The sequence below is a fragment of the Entelurus aequoreus genome, linkage group LG09 (assembly GCF_033978785.1).
Source record: "Entelurus aequoreus isolate RoL-2023_Sb linkage group LG09, RoL_Eaeq_v1.1, whole genome shotgun sequence".
In the NCBI taxonomy this organism is placed as follows: domain Eukaryota; kingdom Metazoa; phylum Chordata; class Actinopteri; order Syngnathiformes; family Syngnathidae; genus Entelurus; species Entelurus aequoreus.
In genome coordinates this window covers 54824456-54840084 of record NC_084739.1, presented here as the reverse complement: position 1 = coordinate 54840084, position 15629 = coordinate 54824456, and the positions used below count along the sequence as shown (strand labels likewise).

General features: G+C 40.9%; 1 protein-coding gene across 2 annotated transcripts in view; it reads right to left on the bottom strand.

The window, feature by feature from the left end:
• LOC133657516 (cGMP-dependent protein kinase 2) overlaps positions 1-15629 on the bottom strand; it is a 166862-nt gene that overhangs the window by 78844 nt on the left and 72389 nt on the right. For both annotated transcript variants that reach the window (XM_062058951.1, XM_062058952.1), the window contains exons 7-10: positions 13789-13852; positions 13616-13693; positions 4154-4248; positions 2928-2996 (exon numbers count right to left, since the gene is read on the bottom strand). In XM_062058951.1, the coding sequence (XP_061914935.1) occupies positions 2928-2996; positions 4154-4248; positions 13616-13693; positions 13789-13852 (306 nt within the window). The remainder of the gene's footprint in view (positions 1-2927; positions 2997-4153; positions 4249-13615; positions 13694-13788; positions 13853-15629) is intronic.

The following is a 15629-nucleotide window of genomic DNA, read 5'->3' as shown; positions in this document are numbered from 1 at the left end:
TATGAGAGACAAGAACACACATGTCTCTTTTTAAAGGATTTTAAAAGATGATAAATGCTTGGAAAATACGGCTAATGGGAGTCACCACTGTAGCATTCCATCAACGTTTTATATACACGCTGCTTGAACTTTAACAGTCCATCCATGATTTCGCAGGCTTTTTGTGTGATTTTCAGGGCCTAAAATGCCTGTATTTGCTACAACTTTTTCAGAAAGTTGCAACATTTTTAAATTTTGTTATCAATCTTTATTACCCACAAGGCTTAGCGCTGTAGACAGGAACACGAAGTATGCGGGAGGACGACAGATGAACAACTATGCTAGAATCTGGCTCATTTAAAATCTGATTATTTATAAATGTGCATTGCCGTAAAGCAGGGCTATTCAATTACATAATGAAGAGGGCCGCAGGTTCAAGGGCAATATGGCTCAGGGGTCGAACATGGACATTTTGATTTTTTGTCAGAAAGTGCCTTCGCAGGTTATATTCCTTTGAGATTGCTTTTACTTAATAGCAAATTAAAAACATCGGCTTTCACAATGCACTGTCACTAAATTCATTATTCTGCCCTTGCTACTCGTTTCCAGCGTGTGCAGCTAGACAGATAGTTAACCGTTAACATGAATAAACAGAAGCTCCAGAAGTTTTGATGAGGACTGTTGTTCTTTCTTTAGAATTATTTTCCTTCTTCAGTTTTATTTCTTTACAATTCTTCCTTAAAGGCCTACTGAAACCCACTACTACCGACCACGCAGTCTGATAGTTTATATATCAATGATGAAATCTTAACATTGCAACACATGCCAAAACGGCCGGGTTAACTTATAAAGTGAAATTTTTAATTTCCCGCTAAACTTCCGGTTGAAAACGTCTATATATGATGACGTATGCGCGTGACGTCAATCATTGAAACGGAAATATTGGTACCCCATTGAATCCAATACAAAAAAGATCTGTTTTCATCTCAAAATTCCACAGTATTCTGGACATCTGTGTTGGTGAATCTTTTGCAATTTGTTTAATGAACAATGAAGACTGCAAAGAAAAAAGTTGTAGGTGGGATCGGTGTATTAGCGGCTGGCTGTAGCAACACAACCAGGAGGACTCTGACTTGGATGGCAGACGCGCTATCCGACGCTAGCCGCCGACCGCACGGATGATCGGGTGAAGTCCTTCGTCCTTCCGTCGATCGCTGGAACGCAGGTGAGCACGGGTGTTGAGCAGATGAGGGCTGGCTGGCATAGGTGGAGCGCTAATGTTTTTATTATAGCTCTGTGAGGTCCCGTTGCTAAGTTAGCTTCAATGGCGTCATTAGCAACAGCATTGTTAAGCTTCGCCAAGCTGGGAATTATTAACCGTGTATTTACATGTCCATAGTTTAATAGTATTGTTGATCTTCTGTCTATCCTTCCAGTCAGGGATTTATTTATTTTGTTTCCATCTGCATTTGAGCCCGATGCTATCATGTTAGCTCAGTAGCTAAAGAGCTTCGCCGATGTATTGTCGTGGAGATAAAAGTCACTGTGAATGTCCATTTCGCGTTCTTGACTCTCATTTTCAAGAGGATATAGTATCCGAGGTGGTTTAAAATACAAATCCGTCATCCACAATAGAAAAAGGAGAAAGTGTGGAATCCAATGAACCCTTGTACCTAAGTTACGGTCAGAGCGAAAAAAGATACGTCCTGCACTGCACTGTAGTCCTTCGCTCTCACTTTCCTCATCCACAAATCTTTCATCCTCGCTCAAATTAATGGGGTAATCGTCGCTTTCTCAGTCCGAATCTCTCTCGCTGCATTGTGAACAATGGGAAAATGTGAGGAGTCCTTCCTCCGGTGACGTCACGCTACTTCCGGTATAGGCAAGGCTTTTTTTATCAGCGACCAAAAGTTGCGACCTTTATCATCGTTGTTCTCTACTAAATACTTTCAGGAAAAATATGGCAATATCGCGAAATGATCAAGTATGACACAGAATGGATCTGCTATTCCCGTTTAAATAAAAAAATGTCATTTCAGTAGGCCTTTAATTTTGGTTTGTAAGACTGAAAATATAAACATAAAATAAACATTACACATGACTCCATTGTGTCTTTTACATAAATAAAATAGAGGGTTTAGTGTTAATACATTCACACAATAAACTACAGATGTTGACACATACAGCAATTCAACAACATCCACAGCAAACTTTGCACACAATTAAACCTAAGGTGTAGCGTTATCGTCCTCAACTGGTCAGATTTAGTGCTACATGTATTAAATGCGCTTTGATTGCCAGAGAGTTACTCAGCCAAAAAACACGACCACGAAAACAAAAGGCATCACAAAGTCGCTGTCCGACAGAAAACAATGACTCAAGTGCTGGCTCAGGGGAGAACATTCATACTTGCTGGTTCAGTCGCTGTTATGTTCAAAGTTTGCAATAGATTTACTTTTTATTTTCAGGGTCGATAGCTTCATTGTGAAACATATGCCTCGCTGTGGGGTGGCGGGAGTACTGCATACATGAGCAACACTAGTTTAAATGGTTTAATCAAGCCTATTTGGTGGTTGTTTGGTGGGCCAAATGAAAAGCTTTAGGCCGCCAGTTGAATAGCCTGCCCTAATGCCAAAATAAATACATCTCTCTCTCTCTCTCTCTCTCTCTCTCTCTCTCTTAATTGTGCAGTTTGAGCAATAAAGACTTGTTGTATTGTGTTACATTGTTGTTCCTGCTTCAGCTACATAGGAAACATAAGTTTTGATTAGAAAGTTGATGTGTGTGCTGCGGGTATTGGACAAAGTTGCGAGGCTGCACATAATTCACAGGGATTGGTGCGATCGCGACATTGCTAATTCCTGTATGGACTGCTTTAAATTAGCCGGTTATACTCGAAACCAGGTACACTTTAGGATTTTGATATACGTGACAAACCAGATACTCACTCTCTGTCCACCACTAGACAGCGTGTGTCATTCTCATTGCAGATGATGTTGGCTGAGCGAAGATCTTCACTGGAACGATACAGAAAGTATCAACCATTAATATGGCCAAGGTAGAGCTATCCAACTACTAAACGCACAATATTGGGGAAAAAAACCTGTAGAAACCAACCCAATTAAGGGGAGAACATGCAAACTCCTTTAGTGATCAACTTCTCTGAGGGGTTGGTGTAGAACACACGTTTTTAACCTCTCAAGTAGTGGCATAATCAAAGTGGCTGTGTTGTATTTATTTGTTAGAGGCAAACAACTAATCTTGTCTTTTCATATACCGTATATGAAAAAAAAATCTTGCACTAAGCATTTTCCTGTGTCTGCTCGCAAACAGTGCCAGTGGCTCCCTGGATGCAACTCCAGCCCGCTTAAAAAGGATCACACTGCAGGACTGCCTCTATGATGGCCAAAAAAGTGGTATTCCATTGCTTGCATGCCACAAAACAAGGCAAAACTCCACAGGTAGGACCATGATAACATGAATGTGCAGTAAATAAGTGTTTCCATGGTGAACGCCGCATAGTACACATACAAATCTAATTAAAATAGGGCAGTCTGCAACAGTTTTGTACATGCACAGTCTTAGTAGATCAACACGCAACACACCCACCCACGAACTACACACAATTTCATAATTTGCACACGCCGTTTAGTGCGTGGTATTTTTATCTTATAAGGCCAGGCCCTATATGTAATATAAAGCAGTGGTCCCCAACCACTGGTCTGCGGCCCGGTACCGGTCCGTGGATCGATTGGTACCGGGCCACACAAGAATAAAAAAAAAAATATATAAAATATATTTAAAAAAAAAATATATATATATATATATAAAATATATACATTTTTTAGATTAAATCAACATAAAAAACACAAGATACACTTAAACCAACCCAAAAAACCTCCCTCCCCATTTACACTCATTCACACTCATTCGCACAAAAGGGTTGTTTCTTTCTGTTAATATTTCTGGTTCCTACATTATATATCAATATAGATCAATACAGTCTGTAGGGATACAGTCCGTAAGCACACATGATTGGATTTTTTTTATGACAAAAAAAAAATAAAAAATTCCCCCCGGTCCGTGGGACACATTTTCAAGCGTTGACCGGTCCGCAGTTACAAAAAGGTTGGGTACCACTGTTATAAAGGACTAAAAACATATATTCACCTACCTGATGAGTGCTTTCTCTCCAAAGTAGTCTCCGACTCCAAGGGTCTTAATTTCCTGAGGCTCAGAAAAGCCTTCTGTGCTTTGTGTAACTATCACCTTCAAACAAATGTGTCCCATTAAGTAAATCAAATTCAATAATGGTATGCTTACATCAGTGATGTGCAGTCAGGTTCATGGCTGGTAGGCACTGACTTTTTTTTTTTACTTCTTGTGCTCTACTCAATATTAATCCAGGTTGCTCATTAAGATGAAAGCAAGAACAACAGGAAATAACTTGCATTTTGCCAAATTGTTGTTTTCAATTACTGAACCCCATTTAACATTTGTCTGCAGTTTATTGTCCGATTTCTATCGATAGTAGTACAGTAAACGTTGGGATAGGTGAAATCACGAGGCAGTAATGTGCAATTGCCATGGTTGTTTATAACATGCTAAATAATGTTGTTTTTGTTATGTGGTTAGCCCCAATGACTGCATTGGACCCCCAAATATGCGACTGATCAGACCATGATTGTCTACTATGCTGGTCTCGTGATTTTAATTGGAATATTATTAATTATTATTATATTATTATTATTAATAATATAATAATTGTATTATTATTATTAATATTAGTGCGCATGCGTCAATCTAGATGGCCGCTGCTGCAGTTTGCTCCATCCTTGTCTTTTGTTTTTGTTCATTTATAATACATAAATGATAAATGGGTTATACTTGTATAGCGCTTTTCTACCTTCAAGGTACTCAAAGCGCTTTGACAGTATTTACACATTCACCCATTCACACACACATTCACACACTGATGGCGGGAGCTGCCATGCAAGGCACTAACCAGCAGCCATCAGGAGCAAGGGTGAAGTGTCTTGCCCAAGGACACAACGGACGTGACTAGGATGGTAGAAGGTGGGGATTGAACCCCAGTAGCCAGCAACCCTCCGATTGCTGGCACGGCCACTCTACCAACTTCGCCACGCCGTCCCCTACTCTACATTTACTTTCTATCTAGTCGTGCCCTTCTAAACATGCAGTTTAGAAGTGTTTTGTTCCTCCCACTGAGGGTGGGGACGCTATTGAAGAGCTCAGACGAACAACAGTTGAGAGGCTCTTTCATCTACACCAGGGAACAGTTGTTAGCGGCACCAATTATTAGCATCCAGCTAACGGACCCGGCGCTAACTAACCAGATCCCAGAGGAGCTAAAAAGGACTTATGGAGGTCCTTGTGGCTGTCGAGGGAAAGGGAGACGCTCGAGACAGAAGAGGGCTGAAGCGAGGAGGGAGAGAAGGAGATATAAATCATATCTTCCTTCCGTCGTCATGGGTAACGTGCGGTCTCTGGCAAATAAAATGGATGAGTTGTCGGTGCTTGCCGCTAGTCAGAAAGAATATTGTGAGTTTAGCCTAATGTGTTTTAGTGAGACGTGGCTGCACGACGATGTTCCGGAGAGTAACGTCTCTATAAACGGGTTTCAAACGGTGCGCGCTGACCGGGACCGAACCAACGGCAAGCGAAAAGGAGGGGGGCTTGCTTTGTTTATTAATAAGAAATATTGTCATCCCGGTCATATCACAATTAAAGAGCGCCACTGTGACCCGAATATAGAGATGTTAGCTGTAGGACTCAGACCATATTATTTGCCCAGGGAGATTCCGCATGCTATCATGGTGGCAGTATACATCCCCCCTCTGCTAACGCTGCAGCTGCCAGTGACGTCATCCACAGCTTGATAGCCAGATTACAAACCAAGCACCCGAAAGCTCTCATCCTCATCTCGGGAGATTTTAACCATGTTACTATGGACAAATTACTACCCAACTTCACTCAGTATGTCAGATGCCACACCTGAGGAAATAAGATACTGGACCTGCTGTATGCAAACATCAAGGATGCATATAGCTCCATACCGCTACCAGAGCTGGGCCGGTCAGACCACAACTTTGTTTACCTCAACCCCTGTTATGTGCCTCTGGTCAAAAGACAGCATGTGACCAAAAAAACAGTGAGAAAGTGGTCAGAAGGGGTCCAAGAGACACTACAGGGCTGTTTTGAGGTAACTGACTGGCAGGTGCTCCTGAAGCCTCATGGAGAGGACATTGACAGGCTCACAGAATGCATCACAGACTATATCAACTTTTGCCTTGACTCAAATGTCCCATCAAGGACGGTCACCTGCTACCCAAACAACAAGCCGTGGGTGACCAAGGACATCAAAGCCCTACTGAATGAGAAGAAGAGGGCATTCAATGCTGGTAACAGGGGGGAGGTGAAAGAGTTCAGGGGCTGCTGAAGACCAAACTCAGGGAGGCCAAGGAGAACTACAGGAGGAAGCTGGAAGGGAAGCTGAAAGACAACAACATGAAGGCGGTTGGAGAGGTATGCAGACCATCACCTCAAACCGTCGGGGGGTAGAGGGGTGGACGGAGACAAAGAGAGGGCCAATGAGCTAAACCAGTTCTTTAACAGGTTTGACACAGTGGCTCCGACAAGCTCCTGCCCCCCCGAGACATGCCAGCCGCCACCCTGACAACTTCAGCGAACCAATCCATCCCCACCTCCCCTCCTCACAGCCCCCCAACTCCAATGACTACCTCCCCCCACTTAACACCTCACCCTCAGCTTGATGAACTTCCCCTCCCCCAATCACCTGAGACCCCCCCCAGTGTGTCTGTCTGCAGGACAGGTGAATGCAGTTAAATAAGCTACAAACAGGCAAGGCCGCGGGTCCTGACGGTGAAAGCCCCAGGGTGCTCAAAGCCTGCGCCCCACAGCTGTGTGGTGTGCACCAGCACATCTTCAACAAGAGCCTTAGGCTGCGCAAAGTCCCCACACTGTGGAAAACCTCACGCGTGGTCCCCATCCCCAAGTGCACGCGACCCAGCACGTCGAAGGACTACTACTCAAACCTCCCATATCATGAAGACCATGGAGAGGTTGGTCCTGGAACAACTCCGCCCTACAGTCAAGCCCCACCTGGACCCACTCCAATTCGCCTACCAGCCCCGACTGGGAGTGGAGGACGCAGTCATCTACCTGCTGAACCGAGCCCACACCCACCTAGACAAGCCTGCGAGCAGTGTGAGGGTCATGTTTCTTGACTTCTCCAGTGCTTTCGATACCATACGGCCTGGGCTACTGGGTGTGAAGTTGGAGACGATGCAGGTAGAGGAATACAGGGCACTGGCGGAGGACTTTGTCACATGGTGTGGAAAGAACCACTTCCAGCTTAATGTGATGAAGACCAAGGAGCTGGTTGTGGACCTGGGAAGGAGGAGGAGTACTCCGGCGACCCCTGTTTCCATCAGGGGTGTCGATGTGGACATGGTTGAGGATTATAAATACCTCGGTGTACACATCGACAACAAGCTGAATGGGTCAAAACACGCTGAGGCACTCTACAAGAAGGGACAGAGGCCGCCTCTACTTCCTCAGGAGGCTAGGATCCTTCAACGTCTGTACAAAGATGATGAAGATGTTCTACGAGTCGGTGGTGGCGGGCGCCTTCTTGTACGCTGTGGCCTGCTGGGGCAGCGGGCTGAGAGCGAGGGATGCAAACAGACTGGACAAGTTGGTAGAGAAGGCCAGTAACGTGGTGGGAGTGGAGCTAGACTCTCAGGCGGTGGTGTCAGAGAGGAGAAGTCTAGCAAAACTCCTAGCCATTATGGACAACACCTCCCACCTACTACACTCTGACCTTTTGGAGAGAATGAGCACGTTCAGTGGAAGGCTCAGACTCCCAAAATGCAACACGGAACGACACAGGAGGTCCTTCATACCGACAGCCATCAGACTGTATAATGCATATGTTCCTTGACTGCACTTAAAGGTAGAGTATATTTAGAATATATTTATATTATTTATATATTATATATATGTTATATATATTATATTCCATCCATCCATCCATCCATTTTCTACCGCTTATTCCCTTAGGTGTCGCGGGAGGCGCTGGAGCCTATCTCAGCTGCATTCGGGCGGAAGGCGGGGTACACCCTGGACAAGTCGCCACCTCATCTCTGGGCCAACACAGATAGACAGACAACATCCACACTCACATTCACACACTAGGCCAATTTAGTGTTGCCATTCAACCTATCCCCAGGTGCATGTTTTTGGAAGTGGGAGGAAGCCGGAGTACCCGAAGGGAACCCACGCAGTCACGGGGAAAACATGCAAACTCCACACAGAAATATTATTTATTATTATTCTAGTCTATTGTGAGCGAACTGTGGTGCTGAATTTCCCCCAGGGATCAATAAAGTACTTTCTATTCTATTCTATGTTCAGATAATGAAAGGAAGAGACGTGTTTGTGGGTCTTTCATTAATTCTGCACTATTACTTCTACATTATTACTCCTACTTATTACTTTTGTATTATTATTACTATTACTTCTGCTACAGTATAAAATGTATGTATAGTACATGTGTTGTTTACATTATAGTTACAGTATTTTTCGAACCATAGGGCGCACCGGATTATAAGGCGCACTCCCGATGAGCGGTCTTCAGGTCTATTTTAATTTAAAAGGCGCACCGGAATGTAAGGCGCACTAAAGGGGTCATATTATGATTTTTTTTTGTTGACATTTAAAACACCTCCTTGTGGTCTACTGTACTTAACATGTAATGCTGGTTCTTTGGTCCAAATGTTGCATAGCTTATGTTGTTTCTTTATCGATTTAAATAACAGAAACTAAAAGCTTAGTAGCTGTTGTTGTGTAGGACAGCCAAGTGCTTTATTCAACACGTATGACCACATTATAGTGTCTTTAGTGATATTTGTTAGCGTCAAGAAAATATCCTTATGTATGAATAAACTAGATGAATAAATCTCTCGTAGGCTCAACAGTGTATACTAGTGAAGTGTGAAGTGAAGTGAATTACATTTATATAGCGCTTTTTCTCAAGTGACTCAAAGCGCTTTACATAGTGAAACCCAATATCTAAGTTACATTCAAACCAGTGTGGGTGGCACTGGGAGCAGGTGGGTAAAGTGTCTTGCCCAAGGACACAACGGCAGTGACTAGGATGGCGGAAGCGGGGATCGAACCTGCAACCCTCAGGTTGCTGGCACGGCCGCTCTACCAACCGAGCTATACCGCCCCCATCATACTATATCCTGATATCGCTGGCAAACATTCATGCTGAACAACAGGGACACATACAGCTAAATTATGAAACAAAATATACTTCACATAGTAAAAACAACTGCAGAAATGAATTGTAGATGACACTAATTTGTAGCAGGAAATCAACTTCAAACAAACGTATCCTTTTTCTCATTTGTGCCACGATGCCAGCAGCATGGCACTCGTTATGTCAATCAAATACGTTACTTAGCGATGCACGAATAAGTCCAATTTTGTCTTCCACGGATTAATGCTTTCATTTGTGGACCCCTTGGATGTAAAGACATGATGTACCTCCAATCTTTTCTTCTCTAAATACTGTGTGTCAAGTGAAGTGAGGTAGCAGTAACCCCTTGATGATGATAAATGGTTTAAATCTTTAAAAAATTATATTTTTGATTTAACATTTTTGTGTTTTGTGATCGCTTTTATATTTTCCTCTAAACCTTTCAAAATAAGCCTAAATCGGCACTGATTCAGGTTAATAAAACAGTGGCCTAATGGGGCTTAGACCATCGCATGAAACCAAAAAGTGCTCGGAAGTGCCTCTAAGTCAGGTGATTGCAACTCACCTATAAAGTAATCAAATTACTTTTTATAAGAGTAAGCAGGAATCTGATTACTTTTTCAAAGTACTGTAAGTGGCAACATTGATCACCCGATATAGAGAATATTTATTCACTTGTGAATTTTTGTAGAAAAAAAGCAGATTCACATGACACAAAATTACAAGTATTTCAAATTGCAACTTTCTGGCTCTAAGAAACACTAAAATAAGTCAAGAAAATACATGGTTGTAGTCAGTAACAACTTCATTTTTAGATCAAGCAGAGGGAATATATGCAATCGCTCCAACATAATGGAATCGTGAAAATCATTCAAACAAAACACCACTAGTACTTTGTTGCACCACCTCTGGCTTTTATAACAGCTTGCAGTCTCTGAGCTACTGACAAACAGTACTCTTCATCAATCTTGTTTCAATTTTTTCTGACTGATTGTCTGATCAGTTATGCAGGTTGTGGTCTTATCATGGATTAATTTCTTGAATTCCACCAGATTTTCACTTGGATTAAAATCCTATTTGCAGGCCAGCACATTGACTTTATGTATCTTACTTTCAAATAAAGTTTTTATTTTTGCTTTATTGCAAGATGCATTATTATCTTAAAAAATTAAGTCATCATCTCCAAACATCCTTTTGATTGATGGACTAAGATATGTGTCCAAAATGTCAAGGTAAACTTGTGCATTTATTTAAGCCATCTCCGCAGTACCTGACATGCAGCTGCATATCTTCAATGACTGTGGAAATGTTCATATTTTCTTCTGGCAGTCCTTATAAATCTCATTGGACTGGCTAAACAAAACTCACAGCATCGTCACCTTTCCCAATGCAGATTCGCGATTCATCCCCGAATATGACTTTCATCCAGTCATCCATAGTCCACAATTGCTTTTCTTAGTCGATTTTAACTATTTTTTTCTATTTAGGTGCTAATGACTGCTTTCGTTTAGCTTTTCTGTATTTAAATCCCATCTCTTTTAGCCGGTTTCTTACAATTTGGTCAGATATGGGGGCTCCAGGTTCTGCTCATTTGTTTGTTTTGCAGTGCATTTTCTGTTTTTTGTCTTGACTACGGATGGGTACCATTCACATTTTAACCGGTATGTACAAATTCCCGGTATGTGGGAATCGATACCGGTTGTCAACAGTATCAAATTTCTGTACTTTTGTGTGTTAACAGATATTGATTGATTTAATAAAAAAAAATGTTTTCATTGGAATATTTAAAAATGAGCTGATTACGACAACGGCTGTACAGTTGTTAAATCTTGTTTTATCATTATATCTCTGAGTAAATTTTTATTTGGCCACTCTCAATTCTGCTGGAGCAGACCCAGCTGCAGAAAAACATTTCAGGGGGGGGCATTACATTTTTTCAGGGGGGCACCTGCCAAAAATTGATTCCCGTCGCATGCTGAAGCTGCACTGCTAGTACTTTGTCTAACAACTGATTACTACAGGTAAGAAAAACACTTTATATTTGTGGTTATTGTAACAATATGTGTTTGAAACGATTTAAGCCTTTATCGTGTCCAAAAAAATGAAAGTGTTGGCCATTTCTATGGTATTAATCAGATTGTAAATGACTGTTATTGATTCGATGTTGATGTGCTAAAACCCTTTTCTTGTTTCAAAGCTCCATACAATAAACTGCCCTTTGTTCAAGCACATACTAAATAGTAAAAAAGTTTTTGGATGAATTCATTAAATCAATTTATTCTTGGCTGCCAAAAAGGGATTCAAAGTAATGTTTTGATATGGACACATCTCATCTGTGCTTCTCGCACAGATGACATATCAAAATATTACTTTGAATCAATTTGGCAAACATAAGTTGTCGTTTGGGGTAGGTTTCAGCTTTTCAGCCCAGTATGTACTTTATTATTATATATGTAACTATCTTGGGGTAAACAATTTGTGCACAAATGAGATGTGGCAAAATATTGACTCACTTTTTGGCAGCCAACTTTAAACTAGCGAGCAAGCGCCAGTCAGTCAGTGGGTTTATCAATGTGCAGTTATCACTTTTTTTTTCTTTTTTTTAAAAGTAATTTTCAATTAAAACAGTTATAGTAATTAATTAATAGTTTTACATCATTAATACCATTTATCGCTATATCCCGAGTTCGAGCCAGCTGAGTCTGCAACCTCACATGACTTAATGCGCAACAGTGCGACCCAGGTACCGTAACATGGCACTATTGGACTGGCGGGATTCGATCTGTGACAATAATGTATCGGATTCGGTGCCCATCCCGCGTTGTTTTCCTTGGTCTACCAGTATGCTTGCCTTTTATAACTTCCCCATGTTGTTTGTACTTGGTCCAGATTTTAGACACAGCTGCCTGTAAACATCCATCCATCCATTTTCTACCGCTTGTCATCTTTTGCAACATTGTGTGATGATTTTCTTTCTTAAAATGTTTGATAATCCTCTCCTTTGTTTCAATTTAGATCTCTCATGTTGGAGCCAAGATTCATGTCAATCTACTTGTTGCAACAGTTCACCTTTTTAACTGCAGACAAATTAACATATTTAATCTAATACAGGTTGTAGATTCCTAACGAAGCCTTTAGCTTGACGCTCCTCTACTTTCTCCTGCTCCTCTTGCAGCGGCAACAACAAACAAAACTCCAGACGCTCATCTTCGTTTTGAATCCTTTACTTGTGAACTCAATCATTCAAAAACGTAAAACAATAACGATGTGGAAAAAAATGAATGGAAAAATAAAGCGAGTTTGTTTCAGTAAGAAAGAGTTAGAAAAAGTAAGAGTAAGGTCAAAAAACTGAGTGGCTCAATTCCCCCGCACCTGACTATTATGGGTAATGCCCATAATACCTTGTGTCCAAAACCACTTTACCACACAGATCCTTCCGCCATATACAGTTGCGTCATCAAATTATTTAGACAAATGTAATAATTATTCTAAGCATGCAAATAAAGTAAATATTCCCATTTTTGCTGAATAAACATAAAGCACCTTCCATAAAATGTAAATTAACATAAACAGCATTTAGGCTCCTACACAGGTGTTAGCTTCGGAAATGAAAATGTACAGGGTGATTGCATAAATTTTTCCTCAGATTTGAGTGGTTCCATAATTTTTTACTCTACTTGATCTAAAAATGAAACTGTTACGCACTACCACAATATATATATTGATTTATTTTTGTGTTTCTTAAAACTAGAGAGTTGCCATTTGTAATTACTATAGTTTTGTGTAACGAAAATAAAATACAAATAGCTGAAAAGACATCCTCCAATACTGGTGATTCCATAATTTTTGTCAGGGGTTGTAGAAAGGACTGCCCTCATTGGAGTGTTACAATCAGAGATTTTGGATGCAGTCAGATGTGCAGTAATCCAATACTGTTTTTTTCTTTTTTCTTTTTCTGATGTCGGGTAGGAACATTCTTTACAGTAAAGAAAATATGTTTCTTCCAACATAATATTGCTGACATGCAGACAAACGAAAACAAGCAAAGACCATCCAACCCAGTTTTTAAAAGATTGTGCAATAAAAGTATAGGGTCGGTTCCTTCAGCTTCATTGCAGGTTTGTGCCTTGTATTTGATCAGGAAATTCAACAACTTTTATCTTAGAAATAAAAAAAATTAAAAGATTGGAATCATACCGTGAAACAGTTTAGTGGACAAATATTATTTTATGTATTAACTTTATTTTTCATAATGTCAGGCGCCTCACCTGCCAGCCCCGACCGCACATTGTTTTATCTTTGCTGGGCAAGTGAGCAGGTAAATCTTACTTCTCCTTTCGCTATGATGAAGAACGTGTTCCCCTCTTCACCTTCACGAATAATGTATTCTCCTTTCTCAAAATAGTCCTGCAAAAAGACACACAAAAAACAAATTCATTCATTTCACATTGGAAACTTAAGACAAAACAATAAATTCAAGTGAAATAAAAAGAAAGCCTCACAATTTCAAGACAGTCAACAATCTTGGCAAGCTTCTCTTCTGGCAGTTCTCGAAGTAGGGACACACTTACAAAAAAGAAAGAAATAGGTGTATTTTGTTAGTTGATGTTGTAGAATCTTGGTTATCACTGCCATACTTTTATTTTGAAGCTTACTTTGTACAGAACAGGAAGCCATTTTGCGCTAACAATAGTTATGTTGCTTTTCCTCACGTGAGAGCCCAAGTAAAAGCCACTTTTTCGATCGAGTACCACACACAACAGTTGTGAAAAAAGGGGATGAAAGGATAGTTAGGAAGTCTAAAAGAAAGGATCTTTGAAGTTAAGTACCACTTTTGTTCCTGTTGTCCTGCCAATCCTTCTGTACCTTCTTTGCTTCACGCTGCTTAGTGATGATGAAATCAACAATTTTACAACACATGTCAACACAAACAAACTAGGGCTGCCTAAGTTAACACAATAATAACGCGTTATCAATAAGTTTCTTTAATGGCGCAATTTATTTTAACACGTAATCAACGCACATGCGTCCTAACTCCTTTTTGACCCTGGGTCCATTCCGTAGGGTGGGGAAATTTAATGGCGTTCAGTTACTGTTGAGACACAAACCTGAAAATAGTGAGCAGAAATCCACAAAGAAAGGGTAACAATATGTACAGGACTGTCTCAGAAAATTAGAATTTTGTGATAAAGTTCTTTATTTTCTTAATGCACTTAAAAAAACAAAAATGTCATACATTCTGGATTCATTACACATCAACTGAAATATTGCAAGCCTTTTATTATTTTAGTATTGCTGATTATGGCATACAACTTAAGAAACTCAAAAATCCTATCTCAAAAAATTAGAATATTTCCTCAGCCCAAGTAAAAAAAAAAGATTTATAACAGCAAAACAAAATCAAACATTTGAAAATGTCATTTAATGCACTTAGTACTTGGTTGGGAATCCTTTTGCACGGATTACTGCAACAATGCTTCGTGGCATGGAGGCAATCAGCCTGTGGCATTGCTGAGGTGTTATGGATGCCCAGGATGCTTCAATAGCGGCCTTTAGCTCATTTGCATTATTGGGTCTTTCAGCTTCTTCTTCACAATAACCCACAAATTCTGTATGGGATTCAGGTCAGGGGAGTTGGCAGGCCAATCGAGGACAGTAATGCCATGGTCAGTACACCAGTTACTGGTGGTTTTGGCACTGTGGGCAGGTGCCAGATCATGCTGGAAAATGAAGTCATCATCTCCATAGAGCTTTTCAACAGATGGAAGCATGTAGTGCTCTAAAATCTCTAGAAGCGTCTGACTTGGGCTATGGAAAAGAAGCACTGGACAGTTGCAGAGTGGTCCAGAGTCCTAATTTCAGACGAAAGCGAGTTTTGTATTTCATTTGGAAGTCAAGGCGCTAGAGTCTGGAGGAAGGCTAGAGAGGAGCAAAGTCCAAGTTGCTTGAAATCCAGTGTGAAGTTCCCGCAGTCAGCAATGGTTTGGGGAGCCATGTCAGCTGCTGGTGTTGGTCCACTGTGTTTCATCAAATCCATAGTCAATGCAGTTGTGTACCAAGAGATTTTAGAGCACTACATGCTTCCATCTGTTGAAAAGCTCTATGGAGATGATGATTTAATTTTCCAGCATGATCTGGCACCTGCTCATAGTGCCAAAACCACCAGTAACTGGTCTACTGACCATGGCATTACTGTCCTCGATTGGCCTGCCAATTCCCCTGACCTGAACCCCAAAGAGAATGTGTGGGGTATTGTGAAGAAGAAGCTGAAAGACACCAGACCCAATAATGCAAATGAGCTAAAGGCCGCTATTGAAGCATCCTGGGCATCCATAAAATCTTA